Here is a 24,947-nt window from a genome sequence, read left to right on the forward strand (position 1 = left end):
TGAGGTGTAAACAAAGCCTCATCATGATCTTTCTGTAGGCTTTACAAGTTAGGCTTCCTGGAGTGACAGACCGGTGGGGTCACATGCCTGTCCTCTAACTCAGGCGGCCTGCTGGGGCTTGTGAGGATTGCACCACCTGCCTTGGCTGCTGTGGGGCTCATTCACAGATGGGGCTCTGCCCTGAGATGGAGGTGCTCTTATCAGTTGTCTGGTGTAAGTTCTGTCCCCATGGGAAAGGCGAAGGGGACTGACGTTTAATATGCACCCACTGTTTGCATAGAGAGCAGAAGGCCAGTACTCCCCACTCATGGTCCTGATGACAGTGTTGTCCCCTTCCTACAGACAAGGACATTGAGGTCCAGGAAGGGCATGAGGCCTCCTGGTAAAAAGGGGCACAGCTCACCTTTACACCAGGTGTGTCTGACCCTGAACCTTAATTCTTTTCATTGAACCCAGGCCTGCCTGCCTCATGCTGTGACTCCTGGGCTCACGTGCCACCTCCTGCCTGAAAAGGCCACAGCCGTGGGAGAATTGGGTTCTCTGGGACCTCACCATGCTCCCTCCCCTCACTAGGCTTTGGTTTCCTATTTGAAAAACAAATCACTGGGAACCTCGTGCTTAAAAATGTCGTTGAATCACCGACAGGGTTTCATTCACTCCTGAAATTAAGAAAATAGATAAGACAGTTTTGAAAGGAACATACACCCAAGGACAGAGACAGTTGGAGAAGAAAGGGCTGCAGGATGGTGTGAACCCTCAGGAGGCCTGAGAGAAGGCAAAATGGCTGACAGTGAGGAAGCTGAGCGTTCTCTGTGCTCCGCCCGGGGCTGGGGGTCAAGAGGACTGGATGAAGGCTGTTTCTGAGATGGACCATCAGATCCCATCCCCAAACTGGTACAGCCAGGTTCCCACCCATCTCCCCCCCGGCAAAGGACCGTAGAGTATTTTTGGAGGTGGTAAAACCGAGTCTCTAGACCAGAGGATACAATGCAAGTTCAAAGCCAAGGAGCGCCATGCTGAAATGCAGCGATTATGGGAACACAAAGACACGGGCTTCTGAGGCCTCACATTCCACTTAGCACCCAAAGCAGTGGCAGGTCATTGCCCTCCAGGGTGACAGGAGAAGAGACTGAAAACGCTGACCAGAAGGGAGATGTCAGGAGAAAAGGCTGCAGCCCCAGGCATGGAGGATTCCAGGGTGAAACAGCCAGTCACATCCTGTCGTGTGCAGCTCAGAGCCAGCGAACTGTGCTGTAGTCAGTCGATGAACCCTCGCTCTGAATCATGGACAGACAGTCCAACTCCAGATGTCCCGTAACATGGCGAAGGGGAGGCCTCAGGGAGCAAGGTGTGCGCTGGGGAAGAAAACCTACAGAAGCCATGAAACCGGGAGGCAGGAGCAGGGCACTGCGTCTTAGACAAAGTCTTTCCAATGTGAGACTTTGGAAATTAAAATGTATCACAGGAATGAAAACCTCATAGGACAACTGGAGCCTAAAACCCAGGACATCTGAGAGACAGGGCAAACGAGAAAAATGCAAATAAAAGGAAGAAAGAGCCCTGGCTCTGGAAATCTGCTGTCTAAGATAAAAAACACATAGCAGACCGAACAGAGGAAGAAGCACTGTGAAATAGTTCCCATGACTTCCCACCAGTGAACGGGGAGGGTTCTTAGATGGAAAGGGCTCACTGGGTTCCCAACACAATGGAAAAAAGTCATCGCACACCCTGGTGATCATTGTCAGGCTTCAAACCCTGGGCACAATTTAATATCAGGCTTCCAGGGAGAAGAATCAGGTCACCCAGAAATGAACAGGACTCAGAAAAGCTCCACATGAAACCTAAAAGATACTGGTGCGAAGCCTTTAAACTTGTGAGGAAAACCACTTCTAACCTCGAATTCTATATCCAGCAAAACTACCTTCAAGTGTAGGGGAGAATAAAGATATTTTGAGACATGCAGGGTTTCCAAGTTTATTTCCTTTCTTTTTTCCTTTCTCAGGAAGCTAGTAGAATGTTCTACCAAGATGAGGGGTACATCAGAAAGAAGGAGCCATAGGCTACAGGAAAGAGGAAAGTCAAGGAAGACACCAGAGTAACAGCACGGGTCTCAATGCCAGCTGTGCACAACAAGCAGCCAGCTGCCACCAAGGCATGGGGGGAGAATGGCAGGACACCACTTAGATCACTGGCCTAAATCTGTAGAAACTGAACAAACGTGAAAATGATGATTACTAACTCTACAGAGAAAGGAAGGATGAACAGGGTTAGCAGGCTGACTGTCCTCAACAGTGTGCAGAGACTAAACCAGCACAACACTGAAGATGCTTTCACCGCGTGCTGTCATTAGGAGGACAGAGGCGGGAGAGGAAGGAATCAAAGCCAAGTCCCAATCCTCCAGAGGGAGAAGTGAGGAAAGGAGCAAGAAGCAGTGATGCATGCGTGTTGTTGGACACATAGAGGGTGCCATCCATGGGACTGATGGAAGACTGGAGGTGTGGCTCAGTGTGGAGGGCTTCATGCATGACGCCCTGGCATCTATCCCTAGCATTGGCCGGGAAGGAAGGATGAAGGGAGGGAGGGAGGGGGAAGGGAAGGTAAGAGGGAGAGAGGGAGGGAAGGAAGGAAGGAAGGAAGGACGGAAAGGGAAGGGGAGGGGAGGGAAAGGGAAGGGAAGGGAAGGAAAGGGAGAGAAGGAGGGAAGGTAAGGGAGGGAAGGAAGGAGGGAACATACGGGAGGGAGGGAAGAAGAGAGAGAGAGAGGGAAGGAGGGAGGTAGGGAAGGTGAGGGAGGGAGGCACACCAGTCATCAGTGCCACTTTGGAACGAAAAGCAGGCACAAAAGTAGAAAGCCCATTACTTGAATTTCTTTTGTGAAAATTGATCGAGCTGTACACGTCATTTGTGTATTCATGAATGTGTTTTTTACTTCAATAAAAAATGTACCTAAGGGGTGGGTGTGGCAGCTCACACTTAAGTCCCAGCTACTTGGAAGGTAGCCGTCAGGAGGGTCATAGCCTGATGAGGCCCAGGGAAAAAGTCCATGAGACCTAACTTGACCAGTAAAAAGCTGACTGTGGTGGTGTGCACCTGTCACTGCAGACTTTTGGGAAGTATGAGCAGGAGGGTCACAGTCCAGGGGCATAAAAGAGAGACCTTATTTGAAATAGATCAATAAACTAAAGCATAAAGAGCTGGGGAGTGGCTCAAGTGGTAGAGCACCTGCCTAGCAAGTGCGAGTCCCTGAGTTCAACCCCCAGTGCCGCCAAAAGTACCCTTTTGTAGTGGTGCTAGGGATAGAACCCAGGGTTTACCACTGAGCTGTATACCCAGCACGCAGTCTCTTTGGATGCAGGTGTGTATATGCTTATAAATAGTAGGCTTTCCAGATTCGAATTATTCTTTAATACTTTCTTTGAAAGCTGGTTTTCATGTAACAGTTAAGTTTCATTCGGGAGTTTTCTACATTATCATTTTTAATTATGTAAGTTCAGAGACCCCATTTCTTGCATGCACTATATTTATTTGACAAATCCCCCTTCATTGGACACTTAGTCTACTCATTTTTAGTCCTGTCTTTCCAACTTATTTAGATGGCCCAATAAGCCAGTGAGGCTGCAGTGTGGTTCTTCTACTGAAATTCGTTTCTTTCTTTCTCCCTTGCAGTAGTCTCCGACTTGTCATCCAACTCGAAGTACGACCCTGAGATCCTGAAAGCCGAGATTGCCACTGCAAAATCCCGGGTAGGGCCTCTTCACCTCTGACGTCTTAGGTCTCTAGCTGCCTCAAGGCCAGACTGATGCTGCCGCAAGCCAAGGGCAGCCAGTCCCGACTAGACGGTCCCCAGTCATAACAGCAGTAGCTGGAGTCGTAGGGTCAATCGTGGTAGTAACAGCTGCCGTGTCACGGGCGCTCATCATGGACAGACGCGTTGGTGACTGCCACCCAGGAAGTAGTTACTGTCATGACGTGTGTTTGAAAGGAGAGCAAGCAGAGGCTTAAAAGAGCCGAGAACCTGGCCCACCGCCACGGAGACTCATCTTCAGCCAAAGGCCTTAGCATGGAGCACTGTCTTCCTCGCTCCTGCCTGTTCTGTTTAATCTTATGTTCCTTAGGGTTTAAGTAGTAGTATGCCCATCTTAACTGATATGGAAACTGAGGCACAGTGGCGAAGTGACTTGCTCATGATAAGGTGATCGTCTTGAATACTCAAAGCAGTTTCTATGGCTCAGATGCCTGCAAGAAGACATAAATTGGAGAAGTGGGTTGGGGGTAAGGCAGCCATGGGGACTGTCACCCTAGAGACCTGTGTCCTGGCTAAGGGGTGAGTGAGTTTGCACTCGAGACTCTTGTACCCATGCTGGAATGCTGGCTGGTGTTGCCAGATCCGCAGGTGTCTTTAGAAAGGAAGAGGCCGCTATGGTATGGAACCTGGGCACGTGATTGGTGCTACTCATTTGGAAAGTTGCTGTACCGCGCAGGCTGAACGAGCCTCGCTTCGGGTGACTGGCTGTCAAGCATGGCTAGCTTCTGACATTGCTTCATGGCCTGTGACCTGACCTTTCTTATGGCCTCTGACACTGCCCTATGGCCTCTGACCTTGCTTCATGACCTCTGTCCTTTCCCCCATTTCTCTGACCTTATATCACAGCTTCTGACCTTCCTCCATGATCTCTGATCTTCGTCCCTGGTCTCTGACCTTGCTCCATGACCTCTCACCTTGCTGCATGACCTCTGACCTTGCTGCTTGGCCTCTGATGTTACTGCATTGCTTCTCTCCTGCATGCAGAGCACCCTCATATCCACAACTGCTCTAAGTTACGCTGGCCCTAGGTAATTGCCATTGTCCCTTCCATCAGAACAGGAAGGGGGCAGGCAGAATGGCCCAGGCTGGAGAGAGATCCCACAGCTAAGAAGTGGGAGGACCCCAGTCAGTCTGCTCCTGTCTACTTCCTGTTTCCCTGGAGCCAGAACTGGCTGGGTAGGACCTATGGGACACCAGCTGGGATGCTGACTGAATGGGCAGCTGCAGGGTTCATGACCCCTGTGGATGAGTGGAGGGGGTTGTGACCAAGGTGGCCCAGAGCTGCTGGCTCCAGTCATTACACAGGAGCAGCAGGGGACTCTGGGTTGCCCCATTCCCCTCATGTCCTCCTCTAATCAGCCCTGTGCATGGTCTTCTGCCACCCAGGTCAGCAAGCTCAAGAGGGAGATGGTTCACCTGCAGCATGAACTCCAGTTCAAAGAGCGTGGCTTTCAGACCCTGAAGAAGTAAGTTCACCTGCGTGCAGAGCCTGCCCCACCCCAGCTCCCCCGCTGTCCTCTGCCTCTCCACTAGTCCCTTTCCACCCTCTCCTAAGTGTGGCTCTCTAGTCATTCTAATCAAGGGTGGAGGTAAGGCTGCTCCTTTGAGAGCTCGATGCTCCCACCCTCTCAACTCCTGAAGCTGCTCGGGTCTGCTCCGTTCAGCTGAGTCTTACTGTCCCAGTCCCAGAAGCCAGCGTTGCTGGGCGCACGTCTCACCTCTCATAGGTCACGAGAGTCTTACTGCACACCAACAGACAGACCCTTTATTTCCGTGGCCCCTAGAAGTGAGCCACTGCTTCACCGACTGCTCCTCCAGCAAGGGACATGTTGCTAGAGAGGTGTGTACACCGTCACACACCTGATCCTCTATGCGTGGCCTCAGGACTTCCGCCGTCTCTGAGAGCTTTCAGTCAAGTAAGAGACACAGCTCTTCCGTCTCTCGAGTGTTACTGAATGGGTACACACGCTTAATCCTCACAGCCTCTCTATGAGGCACATTCTTCTAGGTTACCCCATTATATAGATGGGGAAACTGAGTCACATATCAAGTCAGTAAGGGTTAGCTTATTCCTGTTATTAGCCACAACACGTAACTGAGACTTACTTGCGTGGCATCTGATGGGCTCACTGGGGATCATTACGAAGGTGGCCTGGTGGCTCTCACCCATGCACCAGATCACCAGACATATTGGTTATAGCCCCTGGAGGATGTACCCAGATGGACACTGTGTCTGCAGTCACCTGCTTCTCTTTCCTTGACCAATCTACCCTCTCCACTCGGCAGCCCAGCCCCAAACTCTGTGCAAGTCCTGTTGACAGGTTGAACTGTGTTAAAGGGCCATCTGGTTCTTGTGTAGACCCCCACTTCACAGTTCCCCACTGTCTGGGGGCCACCGTGAGTCCAGCCCAACGCAAAGGACATAGCATAGCTCAGTGCTACAGCACTTGACAAGCACACATGAAGAAAAAGAGCAAGAACTATGACTCTTAGAAAAGCGTGTACGTTTTCTTTTTCAAATGATAAATTATGACTTTATATGTCTGTTTCTGTGTGTCGTGTGTGTGTGTGGTTCATATATGCCAATCCTGTCTCTCAAAGCAGATTCTAAGCTCACTAGGTCAGGGGTCATGGTTGGTGCTTCTTGCTGACCTTTGTTAAGCACAGGCTCGATGGAGAGCAACTGTGTGAGCTTCGAGAATTCCTGTCTCGGCTTCTGAAAGCGGTCTCCTCTGCCCTCTTTCCAGGCCAGCAGCTTCTGGGCTGTTCTTTCTCACATCGTCTTCCAGAATGTTCTCTCCCTCCTGGAGAGCTGCTGGTTACAACACTTTCCATTATTCTCCAGCAGCCTTCACAAACCTGTGCTACCACTTTGTGCCTTGTAGCAGCATTGAAACTGCTTGTCCCTTGGCAAGCTGACAGCTGAAACCCCAAAGACAAGTCTTCTTTACCCTCCCTCTGCCTGGTGTTTGATTCCTGGCCCAGATAAGACTCCTTCTCAGCTCTGGCTGCCCACAGTCCTCAGCCGGAAGCCTGGCTCTTCGTCCAGTGTTGGAGGAAGGCGTCTGCTTTTATGTACACCCTGCCAGACAGGGTCAGGAATGTGTGCTCAAGAGGGGGAGGGCCTGGGTTCAAATCCCACTTCCCTGGAACCTTGAAAATGTGACTTTGACCCTTCTGCGCTTTGCTTTTTTTTTTTAATTTGAAAATTTTGTGGTTGTGGGGATTGAATTGGAAAATCCCTGTCCAGTGCATAACAGAACCTATCGTGCAAGCAGAGCTGGAGGAGACAGTGACTTCCAGCTAGTTGTCCTCTTGGACTTCAAGGGGACCAAATGGACTCTGCCTCTACCCTGGGCCAGCCACCAGGCCAGGGAAGCTCTTTTACCTTAGCCACCTCATTTCACTCTCTTTTCACTCTCTTTACCTCAATAAGAGCAGTTTTCATTCTACCCAGCTAACCAGGATGACAGCTAGAACTGGAACCCAGGATTATTGGGATTTATTTATCTTAAGGTGTTTAATTTTGTGTGTGTGTGTGTTGCTAGAATTGAACCCAGGACCTTGCACATGCCAGGCAAGCACTCTACCACTGAGATACACCTCCAGCCCTTTATCTTTATTTTTTGGTGTTGGGGATCAAACCCAGGGCCTCATTCATGCTGAGCACACACATTACCATGGAACCGCAGTCGTACCCAGGACGATTGGATTATTTTTTATTTTTATTTTTGCAGTGCTGGGAGGATTTGGATTTCAAAGGTCAGGTCTCACTGCATCTGTTCTGGGCATCATTCCAGACACCCCCTCCCTGTACCCAGAAAACGTAAGGCTCCTTCTGTCTCCCCTGCCTCCTGGTCTCTTCAGGGTCTCCCATTTCTTAGTCTCCCTTATTGGCTGTTCCTGGCGAAGGTGCAGTGCATCCTGCAGGGGTAGCTTAGGGAGCTTCCAGAACGACTTTGACCAAAGTCATTGTCACGTTCAGAAGCTGACTTGTAGCTAGATGAGAGACAGCTGTGATGTCTCCTGAGCACTTGTGCTTGCTGTCGTGGTGGTGACTGTACCAGCTCAGGTTGGGTGAGCAGTTAGTCACCTGCACTACGAACCCAGGGGTTTAGTTCATACTTTCCAAAGAAATAGAGAAAAGGGAAGGTTGAGGAAGACTTCAGGAAACCTCAGAGGAGAACGCAGAAGAAAAATCAAACAAATGAAAACATGGGGCTTTGGCCTGTCACAAGCTGCCCTGGGTAGAGTTCAGTAGAGAACTGGACTTAGAAATTTGCCTGTGCAAGAGGAGGGCAAGGTAGCAACTTCCTGCACATCACAGGAGCTGCCATGCCCAGGTGGGAGAGAGCTGCCTGCACAGGACCTTGAGGAGTCAGCTGCTGACAAAGCCTGGGCCCAGTTTCTGGGGCTACCCGGTGGCATGTGACTCTCTGAAGGCCCTAGAGGAAGGACAGCTATACAATTTGGAAATCCTAAAACACATGCACCCCCGCCCCCAAACACACACACCACTTTTCTTTCCCTTTACAAAAAAAAAAGATTCATTCACTGAGTGCATAATGGTGACCCTTTGTTCTGCCTTCCCCGCTCCCCACCCCAGCTTCATCCCTGAGTGTTCCTCTCCCAGCTTCTCTCTGGAGCCAAATTCCAGAGCCGGGTTGCTAAGGCCCTCGAAGAAATCAGGTAGCAGCTCATTGCAGCCCAACAGACAAACCACTTCTGTCCTGTCCTTCTGTAATTCATAGCCACACTCGCCCTGCTGGCAGAGGATAGCGGGCACAGCCCCCACCCAATCCCCGCCTCGGACATGTTCGAGCAGACCCTCCTCTGCACTACTCACCCCTGCCTGTCCAAGCCAGGACTACCTCCCATCCAGGTCATTTGCTCTGGGGACTTTTCCACAGGGCATCTTTGGTAGATGTGCTGGGAAGTTGTCCTTAGATGAATTTTTGTGACTACATCTGAGTCGTCTTAGCCGACCTGACAGCCTTCCCCAGGTCCAAGTCCTCGAAAGGAATAGCCAAGCTGTTCTTAGTGGAAGACACAAATGGGGCTTTGTGTTCCCTCCACAGAGGCTGAAGCAACCAGAGGGAGAGGCTGTGGGGACCATGCCCTCTTGGGCACAATGAAAACCTGCTCCCACACATGCACGGTGGGGCCCTGCTCAGGCTAGCTTTAACCCAGGACAGTTTGGCCTGTAGCAGGAAATCAGACAGGACTGGCCGTGAGAAGTGAGGCTCCTCATCCTGAAATGATGGCCTTGGGTTGTCCCCTCGACTGGAAACCTTCCCCCCAAGCCTGCAGCCAGCCTTTGATGCAAGTGCAAAGCAGTGAAAAATAGATTAGCCCTCAGAACCTTCTCCACGGCCCAGCCCTCCTGCCTCAGAGGCTCAGGAACCCTCTACATACACACCACACACATCTGTGCTTTGGGTTGACCTTCAGAAACTGTATCAAAACCCTTGGGGCCAAGTGCCAGTGACTCACACCCGTAATCCTAGCTACTTGAGATCAAAACGATCGAGGGCAAATACTTTGTTAGACCTCATGTCCAAAGTAACCACAGCAGAATGGACTGGAGGTGTGGCTCAAGCGGTATAGCACCTGCTTTGCAGCCCAAAGCCCTGAGCTCAAACCCTAGTCTCACCCAAAAAAAAAAAAGGGAAAAAAAAAGTGCTCAGGGGGAGCACTGGGTTTAATCCCCAGGGTTTAATCCCCAGCACTGCAAAGAGTTAGTTAAAGGGCCCTTGGCTTTATATTTTTGTATCATTTTATTAGCCTATAAAATTTGTACAGGGGGGTACATTGTAATGTTTACATATATGTTTAAAATATAAGTTGGATCTACCCCCTCCATCGTTCTCCCTCTTCCCCCTCCCCCTTCTTAGGACAATTTCAACAGGTTTCATATATGGATACAAAACACGTCCACCATATTCACCTCATTCCCCCTTTCTTTGTGCCACCACCTTCCACAGGTATCCACCCCGGAAGAGATTTATTTTTCCCTCCTGCCCTTCTCTCATTTTTTTTTTATTAAGTGTATATTGATGGTCCAAGGGGGTTTCACCTTGGTACTTCAGCAGACCCTTGGATTTTGTGGGGAAAGACCTTCCCCCCATCGAAATGAACCTTCATGTAGAGCCAAGGGATGCCAGTAAGCTCTCTGGGTAATTCATAGCTGAGGTGTGATGAGCATTTTGTTGTTCCAGGCCAGGGCGGCTTCTAAACATCCTATATTGCACAGGACACCCCCCACCCGCTTCCCACACACACTACAAAGAGTGGTCCCGCCCCACACATCAAGTGTGGAAACTGAGGGACACAAATGGAGGACTATTCTATGCCAGATAGGCTCTGTTCCCACACCTACCAGAGTCAACCCAGGATACTGCTGCATGAAATGTAAGTTGTCACAGAGCAGTGTGCAGTGTCACATTTGTGGGAGCCACCTGCCCAGCTTAGAGGATGAGGGACGTAGGCAGTCACACACTGCAGTCATTTGCCATTTAACAGTGACCTTTTGCTCTTAGGCCACAGGTGGGACCTGAGAGGAAGGCTCTGCAGGACAGAAAGAGCAGGCTTCTGGAGGCACCAAACCCCTGTGGCCTGTGCTTTTCCCCCAGGAAAACCCCTGCCCCTCCTGTATCTCACCTGTATCTCACCTTTCCCATTCCGTCTCCTAGAATCGATAAGAAAATGTCTGACAGCCAGGGAAGCTACAAACTGGATGAGGCTCAGGCTGTCCTGAGAGAAACGAAAGCCATCAAGAAGGCCATCACCTGTGGCGAGAAGGAGAAACAAGATCTGATTAAGGTGGGTAAAGTCCTGGTGACATGGACCCCAGCTCAGGTTTTCCTGCACGCCCGAGTGCCAGGACTTGGGCAGCTGCTTCCAGGTGCCACAGAGCTCTTCCCATAGGATGGGCACCCCTCATTCAGGGCACTCAACTCTAAAATGCCTCCTCCCAGTCTTAAACTGATTGAAAAGTGCACACCTGACCTCATGTGCAACATGAGTCAAGACTCAGAGCACCAAAAATATGGTATACAGTTACCTCTGGCTATGCATGTAAGGTGTACATGAAACCTAATTGTGTTTACGTTTCTGCATCACCCCTGTCATCTCGCATTGTGTGTATGCAGAAAGTCTAAAATCCAAAAATGTGTCAAATCTGAAACAGTTTTGCTCCCAGGCATTGTGGATAAGGGCTAATCAGCCTGTACTGGTCTTCCAGTGACCTGGGCCCATTTTAGAGAGGATCTCTCCTGCATGAAGGTCAGAAGCGCTGGGTGGCTCACCTAAGGCCACACAGCAGGGTCAGCAGAGCTGGCCCGGAAGCCGTTTGGTGCACTTTCAAGGCTGTATCTTGACACTCGTTCTCTCCATCTGGCTTATTTTTCATGGGCCAAATGGAAGGAGATGGTTTTAGCGCAGTTAACCTGAACGTGAAAACATAGTGTCTTGAAAGCTGTGCTTTTGCGATCTCACTCAGCTGGAAGCTGAACCAATCAGAACAGCCCTTCTTTAACGTGCCAGGCAGGAGTGCCAGGTGCCAAGTCCTGCCTTGCTGATCTCTACCACCAGCTCTGCTTTATCTCCATTCTGCAGATGAGGACTCTGTGACTCAGAGTAGTGGACAGAACCATGGTCTACACCCTCCAACATCTGACTCAAAACCCCATTTGCTTCACCTCTGTATACACCCATCCTCCTCTCGAGATGCTTAATTGTGGTTCCCACCAGCAGGCAGATCAGAGATGCTGTCAGTGACTCACGAAGGAAGCTGCAGGCTCTGTGCGAGTGGAACGGTCTTGAGGCTCCTGCCCAGCAAAACATTTAGACAGGGTGCTTGTGGGCGACAGGCAGATGGGAGCTCAGACCTGCAAGTCTGATTAATGAGATTGGGACCATCACACGCCATTCCAGCATGAACTGTTTGTTGTCAGTATCCAATAAGATCAGGGAGAAGCTAACAGGTACTGAGTACCAGCTGAATGAGTGCTCTATGTTGTCATTTTGTTTAATCAGTACGACACCTGTGAGGCAGGGCTTGTGGTTATTCCCATCTTACAGGACAGAAAGTTGAGGCACAGAGTGGTTAGTCAGCTAGCTCAGCTCACACAGCCAGGAAGCAGCAGAACAAGGGCTGCACCACGGGCTGGGCTGGCGTGTACACTGGTTTCTTCTGTGGAAAGGGCCTGGCACACCGTAAGTACCCCTTACCGCTAGCTCTTGGTCACAGCCTTAAGTAGGATGTGTGGCGTGCACAGACTCCTAGACTAGGGAGAACAGAGAGGAAAACACAGTGTGGCAGACACAGCCCCTCCCAGGAAGGTGCACCAGTGACCGACCCGGTTCCTCTCCCTCTCTGCAGAGCCTCGCCATGCTGAAGGATGGCTTCCGAACCGACAGAGGCTCGCACTCTGACCTGTGGTCCAGCAGCAGTTCCCTGGAGAGCTCGGGTTTCCCGCTGCCCAAGCAGTACCTGGACGTGAGCTCACAGACGGACATCTCAGGCAGCGTGAGTCGGCAGGGCTTGCAGTTGGGGCCCCAAGTGGCGACATATGGGAGGCCTCCCTTACTAACGGTGGCTGCCTTCTTGGTCACTTGTAGAGCTGGCTGGTACCTCTGGGTGGGACTGGCTGCTCACTTGGTCCCTGGAGCTCCATGTCTTACAGACTTCCTGGCCCCAGGAGATGTGACCCGATGGCACAGGAGAGGCCAGCCTGGGGGGTCCCCAAGTCCTAGTCATGGGTGGTGAAAAGACTGGCCAGGTGTAGAGGCAACCAGCCCACACAGCTGGCACTTTTGGAGAGCTTCTGTTTTGCCGGAGCACACGACACTGAGTTGATCTGCCTCCCAGCCTGCTATTTGACTTCTGGGGCTGGTCTCCCACTAGCGAAGAAAGCTGTGCCCACGTGTAATCCGCTATGCTTGGAGATTTTTGCCAGTCTCCACTGACCAGTGTGGGAACAGAGCTGTCCCTCCCTCTGTCCATGTTTCCAGCTGCAAGCCACCTGCAAGCCAGAGTATTTATGAAGGAAGTATGCATCTGCTACATTCTAGAACCTTCTCCCGCTCACCAGGGTTTCACTCCTGACTGCGGCCTGCTGATTGTTCTGGTGACCCCCTTCCCAGAACTGCCATATTGGCTTTCTTGGGTATTGACCACCCGTCTTTCCTTCTCACCTGCTGTCCTCCATGCTTCTGTGGCCTGCTTTGGCTCTGACCTTCTGGGACTGCAAGATGACATCATGGGCCGTTCGCAGAAGTGGCAGATGTCCGAGTTTGCGGCTGGCCCCATGGCCTGAAGGAAGGGAAACATTTTGCTTAACCAGCCTTCCTGCGATAGGCACAGCCAGCCCAGTCACTGGAGGACTATTCTTGGCTCTGCCCATGCAAGCTGTCAGGTCACTCATGAGCTCTTGGAACCTGGTCAGCACCGGCCACTAATTCTTGACTTTGTCCTTGTCCTCTAGTTTGGCACCAGCAGCAACAATCAATTGGCTGAGAAGGTCAGATTACGCCTTCGATATGAAGAGGCTAAGAGAAGGTAGTTGGGGGGAGGGGGACAGGCGGGGGGGAAGGGTTCCACATCCATACCTGCGATGGTGGGTGTCCCCTCTGGGCCCTGCTGTCTACACCCCTCATCTTGTTTAATCTTCACAAAGATTATGCGGGTAGATTTGTCATCTTTGTGTTTTAAGCCTCTCTGGACTTCAGAGAGGAAACGACCGCCCAGGACACTGCGCTAGGTAGAGTGGGGCTGTTGCAAACCCCAGTCTGTTCAAGCTTCAGGTTTAGTTTTCGTTCTCCCTGCCTGTGTTGGTTCCTGTAGTCAGTGTCTCCTCGTGTTCACGGAGGCAGTTTGGTTGGAAGGAGCTCTAGGCTTATTTGCACGCTGGGTTCCGTCTCTACTGCCAAACAAATCAAAACAAAACAGTGACCAAACAAACAAAAACAACAAAACTGACTACGGACACCACCCACCTCAGCACCTTGCTGCTTTTCGACCAGTCTGGGGCTTTGTAGAATCCTAACTAAGTAGTTGGGCTCTACCAAGACAAATAAAATAATAATCGAGTTAGTTAACTAAGTAGTTGGGCTCTACCAAGACAAATAAAATAATAATCGATTCTACTTAGTTGGTAGAATCCCAACTAAGTAGTTGGGCTCTACCAAGACAAATAAAATAATAATCGAAGCTGGCATTTTTAGCACACCAGCTAATAAACATAGATTGCTTATTCTACCAACACGTGGGTACATGGCTCATCTTACCGAATCTTAAAAACAGCCTCATAGCATAGCTTCCATCTAACTATGTCTCTGTGTTAGAGGAGAAACGCTAGGTGGTAGAACCAGCATTTGAACCAGGTGCTTGGGCTCCAAGTTCATGGCTTCTGTGCAGCCTTGCTGGTCAGGAAACCATTGGGCATTATGGTGGTGAGTGAGTCCAGCTGCATCCATTCTTCTCTAAGTTGCCTGACTCGTGCACCTGCTCAGCCACCTGCTCTGCCAACCCTATGTGAGCGGCAGACATTGCAGCAATGACCGAAATGTAGTAGGATTCAGAGGAAGAAGCAACACGGGGCATTTATTGGCTTAGTTAGCCCTAAAATCCTAGGACCTGGCTTCAGGCTTAGCTGGATCCAGGGACTCAAATGGTCTCACATGGGGTCAGTCTCTCCTTTCTCCTCCCTGCTTGCCTTTGTGTTGTCTGTGTTCTCAGGCAGGCTTTCCTGTCAGAGTGGCAGGATGACACCAGGACTGTCTGCTTACACCCTGCCAGGTTAGCAACCCCAAGAAAAAGGACCTAACTTTACCATCAATCAGGTTTCCTTCTTTCTCTCTTTCTCTCTTTTTTTCTTTTTGGACAATCCTGGGGTTTGATCTTGGGGCCTTACACTGGCTAGGCTGACACTCTACCACTAGAACTATAGCCACAGTCCTTTTTTGCTTTAGTTATTTTTCAAATAAGGTCTTGGGTTTTTGCCCAGGCCAGCCTGGACCCTGGTCCGCCCTCCTATTTATACCTCCTGTGTAGCTGGGATTACAGACATACACCACCTTGCCCAGTTTATTGGTTGAGATGTGGTATTGCTAACTTTTTCCCCTGGGCTAACCTCAAACCATGATCCTCCTGGTCTCTGCTTCCCAAGTAGCTGAGATTACAGGTGTGAGATATCATACCTGGCCTCTTTTTCTGTTGTTTAGATAAGGTCTTGCTGTGTAGTCCACAGCTGGCCTTGAACTCACAATCCTCCTACCTCAGTTTCCCAACAGTTTTGACAGGTCTTGGGTCTGAGATTCACTGGCATTTTGGGATAAAACAGTCATGGTTGCAGGGCCAGTAGAAGGCAGGGAGAGGGGATTAGAACTCTCTGAAAGTCCAGGTGTGTCACCTGTTCGTGTCGGGAAGGAGACTGAGGTCAGCTTTGTGGAAACCAAGTGACTTGAACATAACGGGAGGAATGATTTCCAAAAGACAAATGGGGTATTGACAAAAGCATGAGGTCGTAGATAACAGTCAGGGAGAAACAGATGCCCCCGCACGGCTTCAGCTCTCCCAGGGGTTGAGCAAAATAGCAGAATGAGTGTTTTTGAACCTCTCATTTCCCTGAAGGGGGCCACTCTGAACTTGGATCTATTCCTGCTGCAGCAGTGACCATCACGATGGTCACTCTGGAGATCCTGCAGGGCTGAAATGTTCCCCTGGGGTTGAGCCACCAAACCTCTCCCCATGTTAGCCAGGCACGGCGGCTTAAGCCTGTAACCCTAGCTACTTGGGAGGTGAGATCCTTGGGAAGGATCACAGTTCAAGGCCAGCCTGAGCAGAAAGTTAGCAAAACCCCATCTCAACCAGTGACTGGGCACTGTGGCATGTGACTGTCATCCCCACTACCCAGGGAAGCACAAATAGAGGTTGCAGTCTATGTCAGCCTGGACATAAAGTAAGACCCTGTCTCAAAAATAACCAGTGCCCAGGTGCTCAATCGCCTGCCTAGCAAGCATGAGGCCCTGAGTTCAAACCCTGGTACTGCCAAAGATACCCAAAAAACCAAAAAGACTTCATCACGGGGCTTCCCGGCTCCTTAGGCTTCAGCCATCTTCTTGCTTCCTCTCCCCAAAGTAGGACTTGAGGCAAAGGACAGAGCACCTGCCAGATGGGAATCAGGAGGGAAGGAGAAGGCGCTAACATGTTGTCACAGGCACTTTCGTCACGTGCATTTCTGAGGGAGAGATCAGTAGTTTCCATCATTCTCCAAAGTCCAAGTGACCCGAGGTTTAGGGAGCAGGGGCGTGGGGAAGCACCCTAGAAGGACACCCAGGAAGGACTGGACCACTCCTCAGTGTCACAATGGTAGCTGAGTCCCTGCAAGGCCGTATTGTACCGTTCCAGCCTCCCAGCACTGGTGGTCACTGACTCTCGAGGAAGGCTGTGTACTTGAGCATGAAGTCAGATGGTTAGAGCAGGTCCTGCCGGCTTTTCTGTCTAAATGCCATGCATATCAGGACATGGCTTACATAGGTGAGCCCCAGGCACCTGTCCAATGCGGGTGACAAGCCCCTTCTCATCCTTCAGGATGGGGTAGGCCCAAGGCATGAAAGCCAAAGGCATTTTGCAGGGGCCGCACCCTAAAGAATCAAAGCATGATTGCTTTAATTTTGTTTTTTGTTTGTTTGGGCAGTACTGGAATTTGAACTCAGGGCCTCATTCTTACTAAGCAGATTTTCTATCACCTGAGTGATAGCCCCAGTCCTTTTTGGCTTTAGTCATTTTTTTTAGATGGAGCCTGGTATCCTCTGCCCCGTGATCCTCCTACCAAAGGCCACCCATGTAACTAGGATCACAGGTACAGGCCACCATGCCTGGCTTGTTTTTTGAGGTGGACCTTGCTAATCTTTTGCCCACTATGGTCATGAGTCATGACCCTCCCAATCTCCATTCTTAAGTAACTGGGATTACAGGCATGGGCCACCACGCCAGGCCCTCATAATTGCTTTTAGATATTTGCAGCAGTCCTGTTAGTTGTTACATCAGTCCCTAATGTCTCCATAACACTTGGCAAAGCATAAAGAGCAATTTTGCCACTTTTCCATCTGGTCCTCATAAGCCTTCACTGCGTACCGTCATTGTCACCACCTTAGAGATAAGAACACTGTCTTAGAGACACTGAGACGCTAAGTGGCAGGGCCACTGCTCCTTCCCTCAACACTCAGCAAGTACCTGCAATACACCAGGCTCTGTGCTACAAGCTTGTGATACCAAAATGACCTTTCGTTGTTGCTGGGACTCAAACCCAGGGCTTTGTGCATGCGAGATGCATGTTCTACCACTGAGCTACACCTCCAACCTCCAAAAGGATTTTTAAAGAAATCATCCCTGCTATCCTGAGGACCAGAGCCTGTACTCCAGCTCAAGGCCTCTGAACCCCAAGTCTATAGCTGTTAACAGTGCTACCCCCACTCTGAGCTAAGGACACACAGTTTGTCATCGTAGTCCTGCGACCCACCTCTGACATCTGTCAGGGTCAGTTATACACTGGGCACGCTGTGTGGGTTATCACTGATTTTCAAATCACAACGGCTCTGAAGGGTGAGCGCTTGTCCCTCTCATCTTCCAGGCTCAGAGAGTGTCACATGACTGCCAAGTGGTCCGGCCAGGTAATGGCAACAGTAGCCCTAGAAACATTTATGGAGGGCTCACTACATCCCCTGTGCTGTGCTTTGAGAGATTATAGACTGTGTCATAAAACCTTCAAACACAACCCCAGGAGGAAGGAGCTTTTCTTCAGGGAGAGGAGCACCTCATCCAAGGTCACATGGCCGCCCAGGGTCACACAGCCCGTGGTGAGAAGTCATTGCCTGGTATTGCCCTGGTCTGTTTCACACCAGGCTTAGACGTGACCTCCTTCATGTCTGTACCCCATTCCTGCAGAGCCAATTTTGTGTTGGCACACGATCGACACTGACTGTGTTTGTTAGATAAAAACACGTTCCTTAGCCAGGTGCCAGTGACTCACGCCTGTAATCCCAGCTACTCAGGAGGCAGAGATCAGGAGGATCACTGTTTGAGAGCACCCAGGCAAATAGTTCACAAGACCCCCATCTCTAAAATACCCAACATAAAAAAGGGCTGGCGGAGTGGCTCAAGTGGTAGAGTGCCTGCCTGGTAAGCGTGAGGCCCTGAGTTCAAACTCTAGTCCCACAGAAAAACAAACAACCAAACAAACAGAAAAAACATGTTCCTTAGTGACAAGATGCTGACCAAAGGACGGTCACTGACAAAGACTGCTCCAAAGACATCCTGGCTCCCTCTGTCCTTAGAAGCGAAGTCTGTCCTTCTTTTTCTGCAGTGCTGTGGTTCACACTGGTCACACTCTTGGTCCCCAGGATCGCCAACCTAAAGATCCAGCTGGCCAAGCTTGACAGCGAGGCCTGGCCCGGGGTGCTGGACTCGGAGAGGGACCGTCTGATCCTCATCAGTGAGAAGGAGGAGCTGCTGAAGGAGATGCGATTTGTCAGCCCCAGGAAGTGGACGCAGGGCGAGGTGGAGCAGCTGGAGATGGCGCGGAGGCGGCTGGAGAAGGACCTGCAGGCAGCCCGGGACACCCAGAGCAAGGCGCTGACCGAGAGGTGGGGCCGGAGGGCCATGTGTGTCCTGGGGGCCTGGAGTGGGGGTAGGGAGGCAGGCTGGCCTGTCCTTTAGGCCCAGTGGGGGCCACGGGTCAGGAGGACCCTTGGGGATCTGGCAGCCTGTAGAGCAGCACGTCAGGAAGGCAGTGCCCACCCGGTGCTCCAATACCCAGCCACTTTGCACGGGAGCCATTGATGCCACCAAGAAGGCCACACAAGGACATCTTCTCCAGGGTAGGGATGTAGCTTAGGAGGAGGGCACTTGCCTAGCATGAGGTTGGCCCAGGGTCCCACCCCACTCCTGCAAAGAACAAAGTGAAGCAGAAGTGTACCTCCTGTTTCAAACCAAAAACAATTCTCACCCAAAAAATCCTTACCGAAAAAAGGCCATCATTTCCCACTTTTGTGACTGGGTCCCGTGTTCTGTGTTGTGACCTCAAGGTGCAGGTTTTACACAGTGGTTTGTGCACTCCTGTGGCATCCTCTGGTGTTTTCTGTCTTCGATCAGGCAGTCAGTCCTCAGCACTAGACGGTTCCACTTTCACAGATTCAGCCAACCACAGATAGAAAATGTTTGCAGAAAAAACGAATAACAACAAAACTCCAAATACACAATGCAGCGTAACAAGCTTTCATAAAGTGTTATTTTATATTAGGTATTTCAAGTCATCTAGAGAAAAATTAAAGGAAATGCTACATCACTCGTAAGGGTCTTGTAGACTTTGGTATCCACAGAGGCATCTGGAAACCCACGCCCCTGGCTCCTGAGGGACACCTTTGATTCTTTTCATGCTTCACGCTGTTCACGACCCCCCACATTGGTTTCACCACATCCTAAGGGGTTGCAGTTGGAAGACCACTCCTGTGGATGAGGGCTGCAAACCAGCAGGCTTCTAAGGGCCAAGTGGGTATCAGGAATTGCTGGAGGCCACCCAGCAGCAGACCCCGCTGTCTAAAGCGGTGACCTCCCCGCCATGGTGAGTGGAGCACAGGCAGTGGGCTGCTCAGCATCCCTGTATTTCATCCTTTCATTCTCTGTGGTGATGGAGGTCGAACCCAGGGCCTCACCCTGGTAGAGCCAGACAAGAGTTCTACCACTGAGCCACACTCCAAGCACAAGTTCACATAATTAATTATTTGGATTTTTAATTTTTACATGTTGGCAACTATTCCAAATTAAAAAAAAATTAGTGTGTGTATCAGCCTCACCTGTGAGCTTGATCACACCTGAAAGCCATTCATTCACGTTCTCTAGTTTACACCATTCTCCAGCCTTGGTCTTTGTGTGTTTCTTTAATGTCTGCACCAAACTCCACACCCACCTTGCAGAGCGAACGGCTGCGTTCACAGCCCTACCAGCTTCATTCATTTCATTCCATCCATCAGTCTTTCATTTCGTTAACAAGATTCTTGCACAAGTTCTGTGTACATAGCACTTTGGAGGATGCAGGAGTGACAGTGTGGATTCCTTCATCTGATAACCTTCAAATCTTCCTTGCGATACTGGAGTTTGAACTCAGGACTTTGCTCTTGCTAGGCAGGCGCTCTGCCCACTTGACCCGCGCCACCAACCCATGACCTTCAAATCAGTTCTGATCATTTTCACTTTTCCTTGAGCAAGGTCCCTGCCTTTAAGGGGCATAGAAGCTAGTGGTTTTTCTTTTTCTTTTTGTAATTAATAGGTAATATTTGTACATAACAAGTCAGGATAATTGGGATTTCCATCTCCTCAAATATTTTTCCTTTCTGTACTGGAAACTTTAGACTCTTCTGGTTATTTTGCAGTACGCCCTGTGTTGTAGACTATAGTTCCTTACTGTAATATGGAATACCAATTCCTCCTATGGAAATTTTGGGACCTGTTATCCAGCCAATCCCTATCTACCACCTAGCCTCCAGGGCCCACTGTCCTACTCTGTGCTTCTAGAGATTGGTTTTTGTAGCTCCTGCAATTGAGTGAGAACCTGTGACATTTATCCTGTGTCTGCCTTACTTCATTTAACACCATGTCCTCCGGGTTCATCCATATTGCCCCAAATGACAGCATTCCATCCTTTTTATGGCTGAATAATATTCCTCTGTGTGTGTGTGTGTGTGTGTGTGTGTGTGTGTGTGTGTGTGTGTAGGGCCAGGGATAAACAAAAGAATTGCTTTTGTGGGTTGGTGCAGTGGCTCAACTGGTGGAGGACCTGCTTAGCAAGAACAAGGCCCTGAGTTCAAACCCTGGTACTGCCAAAAGAAAAAGAATGCCTTTTTTTGGTGATGTCAGAAAAATAGCCTAGCTTGTAAAGCAGGAAAACATGCCTGTGCCCCAGGTGAAGCAGCCCAGGAGGCCTAGGTACCTGTGTGCTCTCTGCATTACCCTGGTACAGACCTTGAACTCAAAGGTCCCCAGCTTGCAACAATACCCTAGCAACTAAGGAAGCTGTTTGCACATGGTCCTGTGCCAGATGGACCAAGCTGGTCAGCCTCTGCCTGGTTTTCCTGGGAGCACACACTTGGAGACAAGGCCTGTGCCGGTATGTCCTTGTATCTTTAGTGTTTGCTGAAAAAAACAAATGGGAAGCTGAGCAGGATAGGCCCTGAGCCCCTCCACGTGCCTGCTCTGTCCTCTGCACCAGTCCCAAGTCACCATCTGCTCCTAGACCCTGTAACTGCCCCCGGGAAGCCCTGGCTGTTATCATTGTCACAGCCAGTAGCTGGAAGGAACACACTCATGCCAGCCTTACTCCTTTTGGGTCAGAAGGAGCAGTGTCTCACCTGTTGGTCATATGGGCTTCAGTTGCCCCATATGGAAAATTCACTTCCATTCAATACCTGTGCATCCAAGGCAGGTGCTGGACCAGATTGTGAATGGAGGCTCTTCCCTGCTATGAAAGCTTATATTTCCTGAAAGTAGGAGTTTTCTTAGGGACTCAGAAACTACAGCAGACTGCATGTAAAAGCTTCTGTTATGTGACAGACTATGCATCCTGTTCCAGTTAAACCTCCCGGTACTCTGAGGACAACCCTCACTTTACAGATGGGGAAACTGAGACTCACCTGGCATCACTGAGTAGCAGAGTTGGGATTGGAAGCCTCCAGCCTTCTGGGTCCCAAAGCCCATGGTGCTCTAGGCTGCTGCCCACTCAGGATGCCAGCTTTCAGAGCCCTGGCAGCTGCCCTGGGGCCGGAGGTCCACACAGCCAGTGCAGGGAGGCCCAAACCTGCACCTGCCCCCCTCCTGCAGCTGCCCAGCACACAACATGGAGGTCCTGGGGGGGCCCAGGTCCTTGGAAGGAAATGTGGTAGTTTAGAAGGAGGAAGGCACAAGGGCAAGGAGCCATGTGTACCCTAGGAGGTGTCCAAGGAGGGAACCCACAGGAATGGTGGGGATGGTGCTGCTAGAACTACAGCTGCTTCCAGCTGTATGGCTGTCTGCCGTGGGAGTCCCGACTCCTCCTCTGTAAGTCTGTGTGTGTGTGTGTGTGTTTCTTCCTTTCCTCTCTCCCCTCCTCTCGTCACACTCTTTCTCTTTCTCTCTCAAACTTACATTACTTTGAGCTTCCCTTCATACACTGGGCACTGCCATTCAAGGAGACCTCAAGGACAGGAAGGATCGACCAAGGACCTGCCAACCCCCAGTCACAAATCCACTGGAATCCCTAACATCCCTCATGTTACCTCCTGCCCCACCCTCCCGTCCCTTGGGCCCTCGCCAGCACTTACTCATCAGAGCTGGTGTGCTGTCATGCAGGGAGCTTGCTAGAGCGAGGGCTCCCCACCCCCACTCAGGGACCACTTTTCCAGACTGAGATGCAGCCCAGGCTCTTGCATTTTTAACCAGCACTCCAGGTACAGAGCCCCAGCTTGGGGGACTTCCAGTGACCTTCTGGATCTTCTGTCTGCTTCCACACTTGATGTGTTCTTGGCCTCTAGTAGGTACCGGGCATCACACATGTGCCATCTGGTCTGCTAAGCCCACTCATGCTGGGAGGTGGCCCTGCACCTGTGCCTTTCTGCCAGTGGCTTCCCAGCTGTGCTCAGGAAGTCAAGGCAGCTGAGTCCCGGATCCCAACCCATCCCTTCCAGGTCCTGTGGGGACCTGCATTTATCCCAAAACATGCATCTCTGGCTTGTTCTGTAGAATCTGTGAGCCTCACCTCTTGACCCCAGACCTCACCCTTTCTGAGCTTTGCTCTTCTGGAGGGGACAGGGAATTCCAGAGCCTCGTGCTCTGAGGAACCCACTGAGTGGAAACCACTGAGAGTTCTGGGTTTTGTTCATTACAGGCTCCACCTGCCAGCCCCTGTGTGCCCCACCAGGCCCGGGCAAAAACCTGGAAGAACAGCTCCCAGGATGGAGTTGACTAACAATCCTGCCAAGACCACGCTGCCCACGGCGTCCCTTGCCTTTTCTGTAACTTCGTAGACTCATCTTCCCAATAACAAGCCCAGCCAGTGTCCCCCAACTTGGCAGTTGTGTCCAGAGCCACCTCTGGCCTTCTTGCAGGCCGTGTGTTGGTGAAAGGATGGTGTGTTTTGGTTTCCACAGAAACAAGCCCTCTCTCCCAGACCCCGGCTTAAGGTGCACTCCCAAGTCCACACAGCAACAGGCCAGTCGATCCTTCCCAGGAGAATGACCGCAGTGGACACATGCCATGACAAATGTGTCCCACAGAGCAAATGATCTTTGCCTGTTTCATCTGGGAAAAAAGTACCTTTTCCTCACCAACTCCTATCATACCATCTGTCATGTCACCTTTGGTGTCACTACTAGTTGGGGATCCACCTGCTACAAGAAATGGCCCCCAAATGTCTGTGGATCAACCCGGCAGAAGTGTATTTCTTACCCATACAGTATCTAATCTGCTGTTTCCAGCACCGGCGGCCCCCCCTGTGGTCATTCAGAGGCCATGCCCTTTCTACCTGTGGCACCTCTCCCTTGACCCCCAGAGGCAGTGAGGGCTCTGCTTCCCTAACTCTTCAGCCCCAGGCGCACATTAATTCTGCTTGCATCCCATTGGCTATAACTTGGTCATGGGCGCCAACCACCCAGATGCAAGGGATGCTGGGAAGATGGTCCAGCCATGAACCCAGGGACTGAGGAGGGCACAGACAAGGGTGAGCAGCACCAGTCTCTGCCACAAAGCCACCTGCTCAAAGTCTAAATCAGGTGTCCTCTCCTGTGTTCTTTCCTTCTTCCCCATGACCTTTGTCATCCCTCGGTTAATTAGATATTTGAATATTCTTCATTATCTGTTGCTCTCTACCCTCCCTAGTAGAAAATAAGCATTGCAAGGACATAAACAAGTTGCAGTTTGCATGCTGTTTGTTCCCAGTGCCAAGGGGTGACATCCAGTAGGACCGAGAGGCTCATGAAGTGAAGGGAGGGAGGAAGGGAAGGAAGAAGCTGAAGGGAGGGAGGAAGGAATGGTCGGGTGACAAAATTCTACCACTAATCCTGTAGTTCTAAGTAAATTCTGTGTCTCTAAGAGCCTCAATTTCCTCACATGTAAAATAGCAAAAGTCATTCTTACCACACTAGTGTCATCGTGTGGCTAACTTAAGGCAGCGTCTCAGGGTTCCTAGCACAGTGCCTGGTATACCATAGGTGACCAGTACAATTGCTATAGGATTATAGTGTATTCAGAGGCTGTATTTCCCAAAGAGCTTTCTAGAAGCATCTAGAAAGTTCTTGTCCCTTTGTCTTTGCACCTGTGCCATCTGTAAGAGCACAGGCCCGTTCTTCCTTTTGGGGGATCCAGAGGGGAGATGGAGAGCATGGCGTTTGCCTTCTCCCTTCAGGTTAAAGCTGAACAGCAAGAGGAAGCAGCTGGTGCGGGAGCTGGAGGAAGCCACCCGGCAGGTAGCAACTCTGCACTCCCAGCTGAAGAGGTGAGTGGTGGGTGCCGGTGACTGGCCTCAGGATGGCCAGCAGGTGGCCAAACCCAGTTCTGCCCTTTACTTGCCCTCCCAGGACTTGAGTGTGAGTGTTTCGAGGCGTAGAAGGTGCTGGGTCTAACAGACGTGGGCTTGACCTGATGGGGCAGGGAACAGGTCCTCCACCCCCTGGACCACTCACACTGGAGAGGCCCCGGGCAGGTGCTCGAGTGTCCTGCCCCGCTGGCCACTTGCACAGTGCAGAGACAGTGGGCAGACCTCAGGCTGCCTGGGGCAACAGGGCATCACAGGGACTTCCTGCCAGCATTTTGTTTTCTTTTAATGGTTTCCTTCTGCAACACAGCAGGTGATAACTGCTTTTTGAGTAACACTTAGGACATCAGGTTCCCTTTTAAAAGAAATATTTTCAAATATAGAAAAGTGAGTCCATTTCAAGAAAGACATTAAGAAATATTTCAGGCTGGACTCATATGGCACAGTATTGTGAAAGCGCCATCTGGCCAGTGAACGTGTGAGAAATAGAGCTAGAAGGAAAACGTGGTACCAGGTGTGCTGGTGCACGCTTGTAATCCCAGCACTGGGGAGGCAGAGGAGGCAGAAGGATCCCGAGT

The 24,947-nt window shown here is 50.8% G+C and overlaps 1 protein-coding gene across 1 annotated transcript in view; it reads left to right on the plus strand.

The window, feature by feature from the left end:
• The window catches only part of Wwc1 (WW and C2 domain containing 1), a 137,963-nt gene that overhangs the window by 70,978 nt on the left and 42,038 nt on the right, over positions 1–24,947 (plus strand). The window contains exons 4-10 of the mRNA XM_074057742.1: positions 3,667–3,743; positions 5,192–5,271; positions 10,498–10,627; positions 12,189–12,335; positions 13,294–13,367; positions 18,212–18,454; positions 24,241–24,330. Of these exons, the coding sequence (XP_073913843.1) occupies positions 3,667–3,743; positions 5,192–5,271; positions 10,498–10,627; positions 12,189–12,335; positions 13,294–13,367; positions 18,212–18,454; positions 24,241–24,330 (841 nt within the window). The remainder of the gene's footprint in view (positions 1–3,666; positions 3,744–5,191; positions 5,272–10,497; positions 10,628–12,188; positions 12,336–13,293; positions 13,368–18,211; positions 18,455–24,240; positions 24,331–24,947) is intronic.

This window comes from Castor canadensis, chromosome 16, assembly GCF_047511655.1.
Source record: "Castor canadensis chromosome 16, mCasCan1.hap1v2, whole genome shotgun sequence".
Classification (NCBI taxonomy): Eukaryota; Metazoa; Chordata; class Mammalia; order Rodentia; family Castoridae; genus Castor; species Castor canadensis.